The following is an 18037-nucleotide window of genomic DNA, read 5'->3' as shown; positions in this document are numbered from 1 at the left end:
CCTGAGGCCGAAATGTTGGTTTAGCTCTGACCTCATTGATATACAACACACAACGTTTACAGAAATCCAAACTATACTATATGCAGATAGAGTTTCATTACCACCCAGTTCAGAAATAATTGTGCACGCATTATTTGGATGCGAAAATATTTGGATGAGATACTACACCATCTACAATAAGTTCTTGGATGAACGTAGTAACAGAACAACCCATCAAGACAATACACAGGAGGAATTTCTAATGTATATTATTAAGATATAGTGGCAGAATAGTCAACTCCTAGGCAAATACAATATCAATAACGTATATCCAAGGACTATCTTGCTTGCAGCCTTCCCCAAGGAAGCAAGACTGTTGTACTCCAAATCCATACTAACTATAGCATTCTATGTACAGGGTGGGCAAATAAGCGAGGTAAGCGGCTGTATCTCAGAAACTAGTGATCGTAGAGAGCTACGGTAAAAAATTTTATAGGTAAAGTTGGCAAGGGAAAATGCTGGAAATTATTTTCAAGTTTCCAAGATGGCCGCCAATAGGCGTTTCCACCATCTTGAATTACATAAAGTTACGTTTCTCGCGATTTTCTCCAATGAATGTAACAAAAAAGTATTTGCGTTTTAATGTTAACTTAAAGTCGAACATTTTTTGTAAAACAATTTTTCTCTATCTTTCGAAATAAAGTGGTGGGGTGTATTTGAATGTTGTTTTAAATAAATGCCTGTAACTTCGAAACGGCTTAATGGATTTGGATATCATTGAAAAGAGCATTTCTTGGGCTTTTAGGTTTCTCGTAATCATGACAATTGTGACCTACACGGCCGCCGATAGAGGGCGTTATTCGATATTATAACCAAAATATTGGATTTTCTCAAAAAATTTAAATGCGATGATATGACTTTTTTTAGACTAGAAAATAGACAAATGACCAACCAATAAGCCTGCGCAAACCGCATCTTAATATCTTTTTCCTAACTCAAATTATTTAAAAAAATACTAAACCAGGAAAATTCATATATCCCCATTTAAAAATGCATCGGTTGCTTTCGATAAGAAGGCAAGTAGTAGGCCATGGACACGACAATCGCCTAACAAAAATATTGCCAAGTAACGTCAAACTTTTGTCACACGCAGCCTAATATTGTTGATTGCGTATAATTTGAGTACTTTTTAATCAAAATGCCTCTCACAAATAATGAAGCCGTTGACATGATTGCGATTTATTTCGAGTGTTTTCAAAATGCAGCTATAGCTGCAAGACAGTACGCGGCACGGTATCCAGATCGCCGTCATTACGGGAGAAGAATGTTTCCGCGCTTGGTACAGCGATTACGCGATACTGGAAGTTTTCGTCGTCCTAAACGTCGCAGGCGTCGCAATGGAAGGACCGAAGAAAACATTATCAATGTCTTGGCTTACATAGAATTTGATAGACATGTAGGAACTAGAACATTGTCTCTAGACTTGGGAATAGCACGAACAACTGTTAGAAATATTTTGAAAGATTATAGGTAAATAATTTTATCTTATTCCAAGTATCTTAGCACATACTCTCAAATACACAATTCAGTGTTATTCTGATTATATTATTTTTACGCATATGTTGTTTTTTACTTTTAGATTACATCCTTACCACATAGTTTTGCACCAGGCGCTAAATGAACAAGATTTCGATAATAGATTAAATTATTGTCAATGGATGCTAGGCATGCTTGAGGAAAACAGAAATTTCTTAACGGAAATTCTCTGGACCGACGAGGCTACCTTTAGTAGTGATGGTAGAGTAAACCGTCATAATATGCATTATTGGTCCGCTGAAAATCCGCATTGGTTAAGAGAAGTGCAGCACCAGGGACGCTGGAGCCTAAATGTGTGGTGCGGTATCATTGGGGACAGAATTATTGGACCTTATTTTTTTGATCAAGCTTTAACTGGTAACCGCTTCTTAGAGTTTTTGATCAACGACTTGCCAATTTTGTTGGAAGATGTGCCACTCGAAACTAGGAGAACTATGTTTCTGCAATTAGATGGTTGTCCGGCACATTATTCAATTAATGTCCGAAACCATATTAACGGGACCTTTCGAGAACGCTGGATAGGAAGGGGAAGCCTATTTCCTTGGCCGGCAAGATCTCCGGACTTGACATGTCTTGATTTTTACTTGTGGGGACGCTTAAAAGACATTGTTTTTCAAACTCCACCAACAACACGAATGGATATGGAAAACAGAATTCGAAACTCAATTCGTCAACTATCAGCGGTAGAAATCGAGGCTGCGGTTCTGTCGACTCAAGAAAGACTGGAACAATGTGTGGAATATGACGGAAGGCAATTTGAACACAGAAGGCATTAATCTTTTTTCAAAATCGGTCCTTTTCAGGACCACAACTTTATTTAAAAGGAAAATCGCTTATAAATACGAAAACGTGCGACTTAAAATCACAGCACTAAATAAACTGACATTTCTTGTGAATATTTTAGAGAGGAGTTTGTCTTTTATTTCCATGGCCTACTACTTGCCTTCTTATCGAAAGCAACCGATGCATTTTTAAATGGGGATATATGAATTTTCCTGGTTTAGTTTTTTTTTTAATAATTTGAGTTAGGAAAAAGATATTAAGATGCGGTTTGCGCAGGCTTATTGGTTGGTCATTTGTCTATTTTCTAGTCTAAAAAAAGTCATATCATCGCATTTAAATTTTTTGAGAAAATCCAATATTTTGGTTATAATATCGAATAACGCCCTCTATCGGCGGCCGTGTAGGTCGCAACTGTCATGATTACGAGAAACCTAAAAGCCCAAGAAATGCTCTTTTCAATGATACCAAATTTATCCAAATCCATTAAGCCGTTTCGAAGTTACAGGCATTTATTTAAAACAACATTCAAATACCCCCCACCACTTTATTTCGAAAGATAGAGAAAAATTGTTTTTACAAAAAATATTCGACTTTAAGTTAACATTAAAACGCAAATACTTTTTTGTTACATTCATTGGGGAAAATCGCGAGAAACGTAACTTTATGTAATTCAAGATGGTGGAAACGCCCACTGGCGGCCATCTTGGAAACTTGAAAATAATTTCCAGCATTTTCCCTTGCCCACTTTACCTATAAAATTTTTTACCGTAGCTCTCTACGATCATTAGTTTCTGAGATACAGCCGCTTACCTCGTTTATTTGCCCACCCTGTACATGGTGTAACAAATTAGCAATTGTAGGAGGACAGATACACAACGCTTAATGGACCTACGTAATACAAGAACTTTGGTAAGAAAGAAAGACAATTTTTATCAAGACTCTACAGAGAAGTAACATGAAACAAAGGAAAACAGACACCGTAAAAATCAATAACCGGAATCTAATACGCCAGTGACTTCAAACGTGCAGTGGAACGCAATGGATCAACGAAGTTTCTTCTGAAGAAGAGGGCTCTTAAAAGGTAAAGAAATTAGGGAACGCGTGTTATTCAACAACTGCCACGGAAGCCTTCAAATCAGACTGCAGAACATTTTTGCATATTAATGGTGTCGTTTAGATCGAGTGAAAGACTGGACGCTCACTACTGTTTAAGATTTTAATAACTTCCATATTTTGGACACTTCTACTCGGTTTTATTCTATTGTTTTGTCGCTACTGTTTCATTCCGGTTAGTCTAGGCTCTAGGCAATCTATACCTTATTTTGTATTGAGTTTTCTCGATAGCCTGCTGCTACACTCGTAATTTTCAACACCAGCGCCATTTTAGGTTGATCATATTTCTACCTCCATCTAAATTAGCAAATTTCAGAAATAATGCAATCTTTAATGGTCAAAAGACCTAGCAGGTTGAAAGGTAAATTTCTTAAATTTTTATTATCGTATATTCTTCCCTCTTCCTTGTCATCTTTAATCCAACCAGTGGCGGTTCCTTGTCGGTTTGTATTAGGAGGTTAGATGTGAATTAATTGACGATACTAACACTTATTTTTAATAGCTGTATTTGAATACGAGTATATTTCAAGACAATATTGAATAGATAAAATGAAAAATATTAGAAAAATGTAGATTTTCTTTATCACTTACGTAGTGCGATTTACAATCATGTAGAAATAAAACTAAAATTGAATTAAAATAATATAAATAAAATAATTATTTAATCATGTATCTTTACCTATATCTTGATTTAAATAAATAGTCTTGCACAATGCAGTTTATAATTTTAGATCACAATAATATCGTCAAAACAGTTACTGCCACATTATATTAAAAAAATTATATTTCTATACAAAAATTTAAACGTTAGTGTCTTTGTTCTTTTTATAAAATATTAAAAGTTACCTCGTCCATTATATTATTATGAATTATATAATAAGAGTAGATAATAATATTTAATCGCAAGAAAGCCCCAGTAATTAACATAATTTATTATTATTTATTAGCAACGAAATGGTCAACGATACACCTTGCACAGTTTAAATTTAATTGCAGAATGCGAACCTGATCTGAACGGTTACGAAGAGCAGTGGAGGTTAGCCCCCGCTGTTCAGTTAAAAAGCTGTTTGAATCTAGGGCGAAGCCACAGCTAATCGAACTGTATGACCCTTATGTACGATGTAGTTATCAGCAGAGCAGTCACAGAGCAATGAATTTCTTGGCTCATGTTATTTTTTTCAGAGTTCAAATAAGTTCCGATATGTCAATTAATATTAATTAATATGAAAAACTGATACTTTCGGAAATAAAAATATTGTGTCTTTAACCGGTTCTTCAGAATAGTAATGAATTCTGTGAAAAGTAAATGATTTCTTGAACTGTTTCTTAACGTTCTGTGCCTCCCAATGCATCAAACATAAATGATTTTAGCCAAACTTATGTTTCAGTGAAAAGGAATTCATTGGTTATGCATTTGTTTAGCAAGAAGTTTATTTCTACCCACATCTGATGTAAATATTTAAATACCTACCTAAGAAGTAATGACACCAAATATATTTAAAACACTTTAAAGATATATTTAGTTAGACTTGATTTTCTTTTTCCCTTTAGAATTATTATTTCTTAATGTGGCTCTACTAGTCCTGTAGCCAGAGGGGTCCCAATTGCCTCCTTCATTTAGATGGAGTTACCAAAGAGTTTTTCATGTATTTTGAGCTGCAGAACACGAATTTTTTGGGTAGAAGTTTGCCCGGATGTCGATAAGTTTTTTATTAACAAAAAAATTGTAAAACACTTAGTTTTTGGTAAAATAAACTTTACTTTCTGCTTTACTTTCGTACTAGTACTTTCTTATCATTTGACCCATTTTAAGAAGAAAATGTCTCTTGCAATTTTTTTGTTAAACGCATAGTTTTCGAGGTAAATGCCGTTAAAAACTCGAAAAATGCGATTTTTGCGATTTTCAATTGTTAATAACTTTTGATTGAATAGGTATTTTGTAATTCTGCTGACGGCGTTTGAAAGTTCACGTTAAATACTACAAATTATGAGTAATTGCAGTGTGAAAATTTGTTTTTTCCACTGTTATTTGAAGCTATAAACAAATAGCGATTGAGCGTTCAGAAGGGTGCGCCGCCATGTATGTAAGAGAGCGGTTGCCTTCTTACAGGCGTTTAATACACGATCTTGACGCGTACTCTTCATTTCTAGACCAAAGAAACGATGAAAACTGAACGAAACATTAACAATTTAATGAAAATTTGCAATATTACAATAATTAAAATTATTATACAAGTTTAAAAAATAATAATTATAAAAACACCTAAATTATACGACGTTACGCTTTTAATATAAGTAAGTATAAACTTTTTTATTATCGTTTATAAAGCAAAGTAGGCACAAAGACGAGAGCTTTGAAATCAAACCCTGTGGAATATTTACGAAATTTTGCTAAGGGTAAATATGACTTTTTGGCAAAATAACTGTAATACTTTTCTTTCTTCATTTTGAAATTATTTTGCAGATTGTTCCGACATAAGTATAAAAGATAGCGTGAAAAAAGCTGAAGAGTTCTTAGTTAACATTATAAGAAATGTTGATTGTAGTTGTAAATCATTTAATGAATTAAGGGTTTGGATTTATAAACACAAAAATTCTATAATAGAAAATTTGCCACCGACTTCTGATTCGATTAAACTTCACATCTTACGGGCTTTTTACGTTGTTCATATTCAAACGAATGTTTTAAATTCACATATGAACGAATTAGACCCAACTTCATATGGATTTTTTATTAAAGACGATCTACTGTTGCCAGAGAGGGTAAACATCTTAATACCACCTCCCGAAGAATTACCAGCTGCCTGCAATTGTGCAATGTGCAGCACAAAAGCATGTAATTGCAATCGACTTCAAATATCTTGCTGCACTTTCTGTGCATGTATGAGAAAAAATACTTGTAAGAATAAAAATATTTGAAACTTTTACAGTATAATAATTTTAATTATTGTAATATTGCAAATTTTCATTAAATCGTTAATGTTTCGTTTAGTTTTCATCGTTTCTTTGGTCTAGAAATGAAGAGTACGCGTCAAGATCGTGTATTAAACGCCTGTAAGAAGGCAATCGCTCTCTTACATACATGGCGGCGCACCCTTCTGAACGCTCAATAGCTATTTGTTTATAGCTTCAAATGACAGTGGAAAAAACACATTTTCATACTGCAATTACTCATAATTTGTAGTATTTACCGTGAACTTTCAAATGCCGTCAGCAGAATTACAAAATACCTATTCAATCAAAAGTAATTAACAATTGAAAATCGCAAAAATCGCATTTTTCGAGTTTTTAACGGCGTTTATCTCGAAAACTATGCGTTTAACAAAAAAATTGCAAGATACATTTTCTTCTTAAAATTGGTCAAATAACAAGAAAGTTTATTTTGCCAAAAACTAAGTGTTCAGTATTTTGCAATTTTTTTGTTAATATAAAACTTATCGACATCCGGGCAAACTTCTACCCAAAAAATTCGTGTTTTGCAGCTCAAAATACATAAAAAACACTTGGGTAACTCCATCCAAATGAAGGAGGCAATTGGGACCCCCCTGGCTACAGGACTATATGCTCGAGGACAGATGAGACGAACCATTTTTGTTACAAACTAATAAGTAGGAGAAAAATAGGCAAATCGACACTGATGATGCCTTGTGGGACAGAAAATTTGTTATCAAGCCTGTTATGTCGTTTGTGGAATATGGAATTGAGAGAATCAACTGTTCATATTACAAATTGTATTATATTTCATAGTAGCGCCTCGCATACATAATGATGCTTCCATTAAATACTATTTTGACTAGTGCCAGACCCAAAATATATGAGATAATTCTCTTGAAGAAATTTCGAATCATGAAACTGTTATGATTTATGGTTGAATTTTGAAATTAAATGAATACAGGATGAACAGTTCATGTTGTCGATATACAAGGTGTGCAAAAAAGACCCTAATTTGTTTATAATGCAATTGTGCAAAAACTATACATCGGACAGAAACCATTTTGCGCACGATTAAACTACATATTATTATTTATCATTTTCCGCAAGATTGTTTTTCAGATTCAAATTTGACGGAGTTATGAATTTTTGAAAAAATTTCTATTTTAGAGGTTTTTTCGGATTTTCTCTGTAAAAAATGAACCGATTGGGTCGCACAAAAATCATTTTATAGGTTTTTTTATTCTCTACAAAAGTTCTATTGAAAGTAAGACGATTCCATCACTATTTTTCGAGATATTTTTTTACAGTTTTTATTGTTTAAAAAAATTGTTCACGACTTTGCTGGGGAAATCACTTGGGTTTTCATTTACTAGTATTTCTCAAAAAGTAATAGACGAAATTTGCTGTAAAGTATATATTTAAAGTAAAAACAGTAAAAAAACAGCAAAAAAAAACAGTAAAAACAGCCTCTTTTTCACTCTATTGGTTGGCCTATAGATAAAGTACAGTTTTGTTAGTTTTTATTAATAAGCATAATTTCAATAAAGTTTTGTTCTGGGGCAAAGCTACCGTTACTCGCCGAAAAATTTCTAATTGATACAAGTTAACCTGTATTTAAATTTTTTGGAAGATTGCTTAAATAAACTAATGGACGATGTGCCCTAAGCTTGAGAAACAATTGTTGGTTTATGCACGACGGGGTACTGGCCCATTTTCAAAATTAAGCTCGTTCTTATTTTTCCATATTGGTGGATTGGTCGTAGTAGCTGGCCCCCACATAGTCCCGATTTAAACCTTCTCGACTTTTTCTGTGGGGTGACATGAAGTCGAAAAATACAAAGACACTTTCAATACACGAGAGGAACTTTGGTTAAAGATACAGGAAGTTGTAATTTCATAAAAAAAAAAACAAACAAGGAAAAAAGTCGGGCGAAATTTAATTAAACCTATAAGAAAGTGTATCGACGTAAATTGTGAAAATATCATCAATTCACATTATTATTTTGACGTCCTTTAACTTCAACTGGTTGGCACCCCGTAGAGAATGTTGTAATTTAATATTTGTTGAAATTTTAAAAAGCTTTAAAAAAATCTGCAGTAAGTTATTAGCTTATTTTAATTAACTACTACGTCTTATGTATATTGTTTAATGTTTTTTGATACAAATTCATAAGTTTCGTTTTATTCTATTGTGAATTATTGATATATTTTTTGTTATACGGATCGGAGGGTCAAAGAAAAGAGTACGAAATATAGAAATATAAATTTACAACACCTTAGATAAGCGAAATCAGTGAGACGTGCAACATAGAATTATTTGTTTGGCAGACAATGTATCTAAGAACCCTACAAATAAGAACTTTCTAATTTGCTCGGAGCTGAAATTGCAAAAACTGTTTCGGTAATTAACAACACGGCATAGAGTGACTGTTTTTTTATATAAATACAATATAATGGCTTCAACTTACTCGCCTGAGATAATTCAACAGTTCATGGGACTGTAACTGCGAAGTTGTCACTAGACATTCTTATTTTTCTTCAGGTGGCCGGTAAGTGAAATTTAACAGTTTCGTGGCTTTGAATAACAAGTAATCGAAACACTTATTGGAATAATTAGTGCAGTAGCACTAATTGTTAACTAATTAATTAAAAATATTTTTTAGTGTTAGTGTATTGTTATGAAAAGGCCTGTATCAATAAAATGTTACAATTAGTTTTTTTACACTCTCTTTAATTGAGAAAAATTGAATATTTTCACTTATTATGAAAGAAGAGATATAAATTTTTATTTTTAATATTGCAAAAATCCCAATTAAATAAAAAAGTCGCAATAATCTTATGGAGGAATAGTTTTTCATTCATTCACAGTGGTGGAGAGCCAAGGGGTAATCGATAATATTTTTGGTAAAATGAAATATTTTAGAAGAGCATCTTCAATAATGTTTACCGTTTTCGAGAAAATTGTTAATAAACATTTTTATGTACTTTGATGATACAGATTCCGAAAATCAAAATTGTTAGGTACACTGTAAAAGAATCGGTGTGGGTGAAAGCAATAACGGTACGGAGTAAATCCATTGAGTGAAATGATTGAGTACATTTTCATCCAATATTGAGCATTTTGATAATTTTACTCATTTGCGATATAAAACTGAATATTTCCATTCAAATATAGGTACCCGTTAAATAAATTCTCCAGATAAACTCGTATTTGGTACATTTGTACCTAAATCGGAGTAAATGTCCTCATCATTGAGCAACCCCACCCCATTGTATGGTTGTCGTGCGTTGTCTTTGTTTATTCCCATCGTCCCCATTAGGTCACCTCGTGGTGTGGTGTTTAAATGCAGTGGTTTAATTACAATAATTAGAAACAAATAACAAATAAACAAAAAACAACTGTCGATTAATATTTGGTAAAATAAACGAACAGTTAGATTGTTAATTGTTACCTAGACGTACTTACATATCTGTAACTTACAATATAGGTTATGGCAATCTATTCGTCCGATCAGTTAACCAATTCCTTTAACCGAGAGGTAAAATATTATTGTCTCTAAAACATAATCTGTATAGAAACCGCTGTGGCAACCTAGTACCAAGTTTACGATTTTAATACAATGATATTTAAATTAAAATTTAATGAGAATATAGTGTGAGTAAAAAATTACTCAATAATAGTTAAATTTAGAGAAAAAGTCAACTTTTAATTTACATACTCTTACATTTGAGTAACATTCGTTCATTTTTGTTGCTACTCATACCAACAGAGTGAATATTTCACTTAAATCAGATGTGGACAGAAATTGATACATTATTAAGTAAAATGTAGTGAAATTGAGTGAATTTAGTTTTACAGTGTAATAAAGTAAATCTTATTAAAACGATGCAGCTTATCGAGATTTGGATAAAAATCTCTCTTTTGCTTCTTTGACGTCTTTTTAATAAAGTAAATAAACGGAAAATTTTATTTTAGGGGAACATGTGTGACTGAGGAAAGAACTCTATGACATCATTGCAACTCATGATATATGGAATTGTGTGGAATTTATTTAGATTTGATCATCCTTTCTGGAGTTATTTGGTTTTGATGGATAGCTATCCACCTGTAAAAATTTGGAGTTTTCGGACCTGCGCAAACAGTAAACTTGTTTTATATTGTATTAGTTGAAAGAGTCAAGGCTATTAGTTTTGTGAAAAACAATTTCTTCACAACTTCAGACTAACCGAATTTTTGTGGATTTTTTTTTATCAAAATAGTTATGTGTCGTATATAAATTCTTGAATCAATAGTATAGACAGGCACATTTAGCAAGTACGATTAGTTGTTGTGACTTGAGTTCCTGCTTTATTATAGTATGGTTTCTAAAAACTTTTTTTGGTTGGCACATTTCGCTCTGTGATATTTAGTATAACAATATACTGGCTACATGTATAATAAAAAAATTATTATAATCAGAATGAAAATGAACTTAAACAAGAAAAGTTTAAGAAAGTACATACTTACTAGCAAGTTTTACTTTGACACGTAATTTCCAAGAAGGGTTTGAAAATACCTTTCTTTAATCATTTTGATGCCGTCCTCTTGCAAACGTGACTTGCCTTTGCACCCCGTACCGCTTTGGACATGTCTAGTAGTTATTAGACACGAGTACGCACGAATCAGTTGAGAATACTTGAGAATAAGTTTTTTTTGTTTCTATGGGGTTTTATCCTAAGTGGAGGAGATCTTCCTGTGATAGATTTCTGCGAAATCGTTGCAGTAAAACTGCCTATAAAATTAAAGAGAGTTTTAGAACCCCTAATAACGTTACGTTAAGATAAATCCGTTAACGTTATTGATTTATCAAATACTGTTAATAGGATTTTCAAATAAATAGCTATAAATTCTTCTATTGATTATTATGTTATATGAATGATATGTATCTTATTACATATTTTGTCTAAACATAAAATTAAGCTTCATATTATATTTCATAAGAAAAATATAATGTATTGAAACATAAGTCGTTCTACTCCTATCAAAAAGTTAATCCTTTTACATTACTTACTTAGTTTTTTCCTGAATATCTCTCACATTCTCAGAAACGAAAACAGACAAATTATAGTCTAAGTTGAATTTAACTTCCACTTCTTGAACTGATTTTAAATTATTATTTTTTTACGATATTTTTCCGATATATTTTATTCAAAGAAAACGTTACGTTTCAAAGAAAACCTAATTTCCCCAAACTCTAGCTAAAAACCTAAACCAATTTTTGCATTCATTCAATCTTAACTAACCCACTGTTATAAGCCTCTAGTCCGTTTAGTTGTTTACTTCCAATGTTCTTTGACCCGCCCGGTGTCTTGATTTACCTTCACTTATTTGCACCATCGAGTAGATTCCTTCCTGTCCAGTAGTACTGGAAACGTGATGTCCAAATTTTCTTCTGGGTGTTTTGTTAACTGCCTACCTTTCCCTTGCAATTCAATTAAATGGTTTGGTTTTTGACAGCTAACGTTGGAGATATTCTTTTAGATTTTTTACTTAACGTGAGCTTTCTCTCTCCTACACATTTTTTACTTAACACTATCAAGGATTTTTCTAGAATTCCGTATTATACGACAAATTGTAGGTTTATATTAAAAATACCTTGAGGTCTAAAAGTTTCGTCGATATTCAACTTTTCTTATTACTTTTAGTTTTTTAGTTTCGGTTTATTGCATTTTGCTTTCACTTCTCATTAACCCAAACTTTGACAACTATTTTTCTTGCATAAATACTGCCCTTACAGTTACTTTTATACAAAAGTTCCTCGATTATTATTAAAAAATTGTACGCTTGCTGTCAGTAAAATTTGTTTATTTTTTATTTTTTAGGTTCATAAATACAATCTTTATTGAAACGATGTATTTACTGTGTTGAGAATGTTTGGAAGATTCTGATGAAGTACATGCTGTTGTTAGCCTCTAAATGCGTCTTTTTTTAATACAACTTTTTGTGTTTTTGTTGCTATCTGTCAAACTTTTTATTTGATTTTCTATGAAAAACAAACATTCTTATCATTTTGTTTTGTATTAGTTATCCAATTTTGGTTTCGGCTTGCCGTTTTTCGTTTTCTCAAAATATTTTATAAAACAGTAAGTATGTATACCATTTACTTAGTCGAATTCGAGACAGAAATGTATGTTTTAATTGATTTCCATTTTAAACGAAGTTGCGAATCGAAAAATAAGTCTTTTATCGCGATTTCCTTGATATATTTTTACTATATATATTGAGATGAAATCAGATGTGAGAGAGCAAATTAAAATTTAAATTAAATTTCTATTTAAAGACAAAGCGGTAAAGAGAATGGGTGAAATGGTTATTATAAAATTAAGAAAATATTTGATAGAAAAAAAAATTGTTAGTATTGAATAAGTATTAGGAATCATCGGATTATTAGAATAGGATAAATTTCAAAATTCAAATATAAAAATAATTATAATTTTGGTCAGATAGAGCATATGCCAAGAAGTTATTAGAAAACATAACTGAAATTAATTAAAATTCATAAGTGACAGATATCTAATAAAAGTTAAAATATCAGAGTGTTCATAAATAGTTATAATATAAGGTAAAATACTAATTAGGAAAAGATATTAAGGTTTAAAGAAAAAGTTGTATATCAATAAAAAGAATATGTCACAGAAATGTCAAAATTAAAGTGGGATCCACAAGGAATAAAGTAGTATATAGAAAAGTCAAATAAGAGTATAGAATGAGAAATATTTTGAAGGAGAATTTAAATGTGATTGTAAAGAAACTAGAATAGGGTATAAGTGCAAAGGTTTAAGTGAAATGATGTGAGTGAAAAAGAAAAACGGCACGAAAAAAAAGCAAAATCAGATATGTGGAAAGGCCTTAAAAAGGGTGAAACAAAAATCAAGGTAGTTGGAAAGGAAAAAAGGAATTAATTATTGATTAGTTACGAAAAATTTTGTAAAAGACTCAGACGTTGTAGAAATATATTAACAAACGAGAGAAAAGAGAAGCAGTGATCGAGAGAGTATTAAAGTAATAAAGTAGGAGAAACCAAATATAGAACAGAGAAAAATTTGTGTAAAAGTGAACCAAGCAAATATATCACGAGCGGAATACCAGCAGTAGCAGCAGAAAGAAAGCGGAACATCAGCAACAGCAGCAAAGAGAAAGCGGAAAGACAGCAGTTTCCGAGATAAAGAGGAACAGCAGCAGGCAAGTCTCAAGAAACCAGATAGATAAAGCGGCCTTGTAGTAGCAGCAGCAGAGAGAAAGTGGAAGTGGAACAGCAGTAGCAGGTCCCAAGAAATTCGTCAGAAAGCGGTATAGCAGACAGTGTCCAAAAAGCTATTGAGACAGGAAAGACAAGTAATTAAACAAATAAGACGTATAAAAAGGTACCTTTTATTTTCGTAGACACAAATTAAAATTTAAAATTCGATTAAAAGTTTTCAGAAATTCAAAATTTTCATTTTAAACAAATTTAATTCAACTATATAGAAAGCATCATAAAAAATTGGCCAAGCATTTTAAATTTCTAGATCTTAAGATTGGAAATAAGTTGTAACATATTAAAACAAGAAATTATACGAGAAAATTTAAAGTACTTATAGAAAGCAACCAGTAATACAGTAATTTCAGGAAATTAGCCAGATCGAAATAAATTCTTGTTTAAAGTGTTCAAGATATTGTGAAAACTTCAAAATATTTGATATTGTGTGACATTTCTAAATTGGAACATATTGATATACAAAATAAAATATTAATAAATTAATTTATTGATAACATCTGTTATTTAGAGTTGTTAGTTGTGCATGGTTTCCGGAAGAATATTTTGATTTGAACCGACTACTGAGGAGAGTCTAAATCTAGCAGGGAAAAAGGCATACAACCAAGATCACACTAAAATCAAATTTACATGTTACACTAAAACAAAATTCAAAATTTAATTTGGCGCTCATACAAACACAAAGTCACATAACTATCCCATTACAGTATTGGCGCCCAACGTGGGGCTAGAAGAAAAGTAAATACAAGAATAATACTAGAGAAATGGATCTTAGAAGTGGAAAACAAACTGGAGAAGAATCAAGTGAGTCTTTATCAGAGCAAGAAACGACAATGGAACCAGGACCAACAACAGGAAGAGGAAGAAAATCGTCAATACAGAATATGTTAGAAGATATGATGAAAACTATACAAGAAGATAGAAAAAGACAAGAAGAAGATAGAAAAAGACAAGACAAAGATAGAAAGAGACAAGAGGAGGATAGAAGAAGACTAGAGGAGACAATAAAACAAGGAAGAAAAGAATATTTACAAAAATTGGAACAAGGAAGAAAAGAAGATTTACAAAAATTTGCACAAGGAAGAAAAGAAGATTTACAAAAATTGGAACAAGGAAGAAAAGAAGATTTACAAAAATTTGCACAAGGAAGAAAAGAAGATTTACAAAAATTGGAACAAGGAAGAAAAGAAGATTTAAAAAAATTTGAACAAGGAAGAAAAAAAGGTATGGAAACTATGGTAAAAGTAATTGAACAAAAAGTACAATCCATCAAGGAAGAAATTCGACGGGAAACACAAACATGGAAACAAGATTTAAAAGAAGATATTGAAAAGACAGAACAGGAGATAGCAATGGTAGCGAATAAAACGATGGAAATAGAAGAAACAATGAAGAAACAGGAAGATGAAATGAGAACTATTGGAGGAAACGTTGCGGAAAATACTCACAACATTGAACAAGTGAAACGACAGGTAGAAGATAGAGTAAGTGGAAACAGAAATGATATGGAATTGGAAAGAAGAAGAACAAAAGAACAAATAGAAGAACTCCAGAAAGAAGTTGAAAGAGTAAGATAATTGAAAGGACGAGAAGGTGCATGGTTTCCGGAAGAATAATATGTATTTTGATTTGAACCGACTACTGAGGAGAGTCTAAAGCTAGCAGGGAAAAGGTATACAACCAACATCACACTAAAATCAAATTTACATGTTACACTAAAACAAAAATTCAAAATTTAATTTGGCGCTCATACAAACACAAAGTCACATAACTATTCCATTACAATATATAATAAAGTTTGAAAACATAAACCAACAGCTATGCTGCATGTTTAAAAAATATTTAAATATCAAAGATAACAAATTTTTAAGGGAAATTAGTTGTTCTTTAATCTATATTTCCTTTCGCCATAAACAATATACAGAGTGATTCAGAACTTCATTCAAAATTCATATCCAAAAACGGACGAAAACCTGAAAGAATTTCACAAGGAAAGAAATAAATATAATTTTATAACTCCTATTTTATATCAGCAAACTGCTTTTGTTGCTATTGTTATTATTAATTAATGAAATTAATTTGTGGTTTTCCGTAATAAAATAATTTAACATACCTGATATTACCACTGTTCAAAAATTTTGTCCATCGACGTGTAAACATACTTGGACCCGTTTTACACAACTTACGAACTAATACAAATGTTGTCTTGGTTCACCATAACACAAATGTTGTCATGCTTCACCATAAATTGAAACGATATCCATCAACTCCAAGTTGCTATACACGTAAGCCATTTTCGACATTAACTACTAAAAAACTATTGTAAATACTATAGCAATGACGCAATCAGATTTCAGTATTCGGAGTCGTTGGGGCCACTGGGTTCTCCACGCACGACACTACAGTTGTCCAGCGATGTAATGGTAGAAAGTACTATAACTTCAATAATTTTTTCTCGGAAACTATAAGGATTCTACAATTTTTTTTTACGATACTGACTCCATTTTTCATGCCGCTTCTATTCCCAAATTTTTTTGGATAAGTTGTGAATCACCCTGTATAATTTAGAGACATGTGATAGTGGGTTAATGACATGTCGCTCTGATTCTGGCTGTCTAATCTGCAGTATATTTTCTAATATCTGAAATTAAACTATTGCAGAATATTATTAGAATTGACCGGCACCGAAACTACAACTTACTTCATCTCTTGGGAAGCCAAACACATAAACTTTAGGTACATGTTTATTATTTCCTTCGTAAGAGATATATAGCAGCTGAAACTACTTTCTTATCAAACAAGAGTTATCGAAGTGTACCGGTCCAGCACTACACTCAAGATTAGTTCCTTCGCTTTAATTCTAACTCTCAAATTTACAACCAGATTTAAGTTATCGAAATTATGCAATGTATTACAACAACCAAGTATTATACAAAAATGATTTAAAATTGCTTTTTACAATATATGTAATTAAGCCTGTAATGATTATAGAAATTATTAAATTGAGCTTGTACCGACTTCTGTTATTTACACTTAGAGATTAACAATAAACTAAACAATAGCACATGAATTGCAACACTGATAATCTTGGTGGTAATCTTTAATTGTGGTCATCTTAAATTGTTTATAGCCCAAAAGAACAGAACTGAGTAAACAGTGCAATACATTAAGTGACGTACAAAATTATCTGCGATGTTAGTGAAACAATGAAACCTGCAAACATTTTCAACGATACGGAACAATTGCAGTTACCCCAACTGTCATCAAACACAATGCAAATAATCTGATAAGGTAAATAACGTTTCATTATGATTGTACGCAATTTTGAAGGATAATCTAAGCCCATGCTGGTCAAGTATCCAAAGGTGGAGACTATAAAGATGAAGAAGAAGAAGAGGTAGAAAAATTACCTATGTATATTTGATTCTGAATACGCCCATATGTAGTTTATAATTCACATAAATAGCTATATCTCTTTTACTGCTAGGACTATAGACTACAGGGCTTTTCATCAGTTGCTTAATAAAAGTTGGCCATTTTCCTGATCTCTAGCGCCCTTTTCAAGGAACGTACTTATCTCAGAAACACTCTGTATATCATAAAAGAAAATCCGTTTTATAATATTGTCTATGAATTGTGGATAATATGAAATGTTTTATTTTAATAAAATTATATGTATACGTAGAGTAACAACTAAAGAAAATCGATGATACCCCATAACTGATTATACGAGAAACCATAATTAGCGATTGGCGTTGGCGTTCGATGCGATGGCAATAAATTCACTCAATCAGCTCTAGGGCTATGTATCCTAAATTCATAAATAAAATTAGAGTGCAATTTGGGGAGAACCTAGACAGACTAAATATAAAAACTGGCACAAAAATATGCACTTCAATATTCTTTATGATGCCTATACCGAGCAGGAAAATTATTGGCACTTCAGAATGTCATTCCATGCCTTTTTATTGATAGAAAGGGAACGCTAAAACGGTTCGGGAGATTGGAGATGATTTTACCCTTCTATATTACCACCACAGCGAAGTTGGATTATTTCTATATTTGAGTCAATACTGTTAATGGGAATATTTTATTAAAATACAGCAAAAAGTAAATAACACTACTAATTAATGAATAAATAATTAAGTGCCTTATTATGACATATATAAATCTACTTAATTTTGCTTATTTACAGTCATAAAGGAAATGCGTGCAAATATATTTCCATTTGTAACTGTTAAAGTTTTTAAATTGTATATTTTACATGTAATCCATATTCATTCTAGTCTTACCGACATGCCACTGCAGGACAGAAATACTGTTCGACTTTAGTATAA

The 18037-nt window shown here is 31.9% G+C and overlaps 1 protein-coding gene across 1 annotated transcript; it reads left to right on the top strand.

Annotated features, from left to right (window-relative positions):
• Positions 1-14464: 14464 nt before the first annotated feature.
• Positions 14465-15277, top strand: LOC108915838 (vicilin-like seed storage protein At2g18540). The gene has a single exon (XM_023456010.1). The coding sequence runs from the start codon at positions 14465-14467 to the stop codon at positions 15275-15277; it is 813 nt and encodes a 270-aa protein (XP_023311778.1).
• The last annotated feature ends 2760 nt before the right edge of the window (positions 15278-18037 follow it).

This window comes from Anoplophora glabripennis, unplaced genomic scaffold, assembly GCF_000390285.2.
Source record: "Anoplophora glabripennis isolate ALB-LARVAE unplaced genomic scaffold, Agla_2.0 scaffold1104, whole genome shotgun sequence".
In the NCBI taxonomy this organism is placed as follows: domain Eukaryota; kingdom Metazoa; phylum Arthropoda; class Insecta; order Coleoptera; family Cerambycidae; genus Anoplophora; species Anoplophora glabripennis.
This window is presented reverse-complemented; position numbering and strand designations above follow the sequence as displayed.

Coding starts and splice junctions, on each gene's coding strand:
- LOC108915838 (XM_023456010.1), top strand. CDS start 14,465: ATGGATCTTAGAAGTGGAAAACAAACTGGAGAAGAATCAAGTGAGTCT.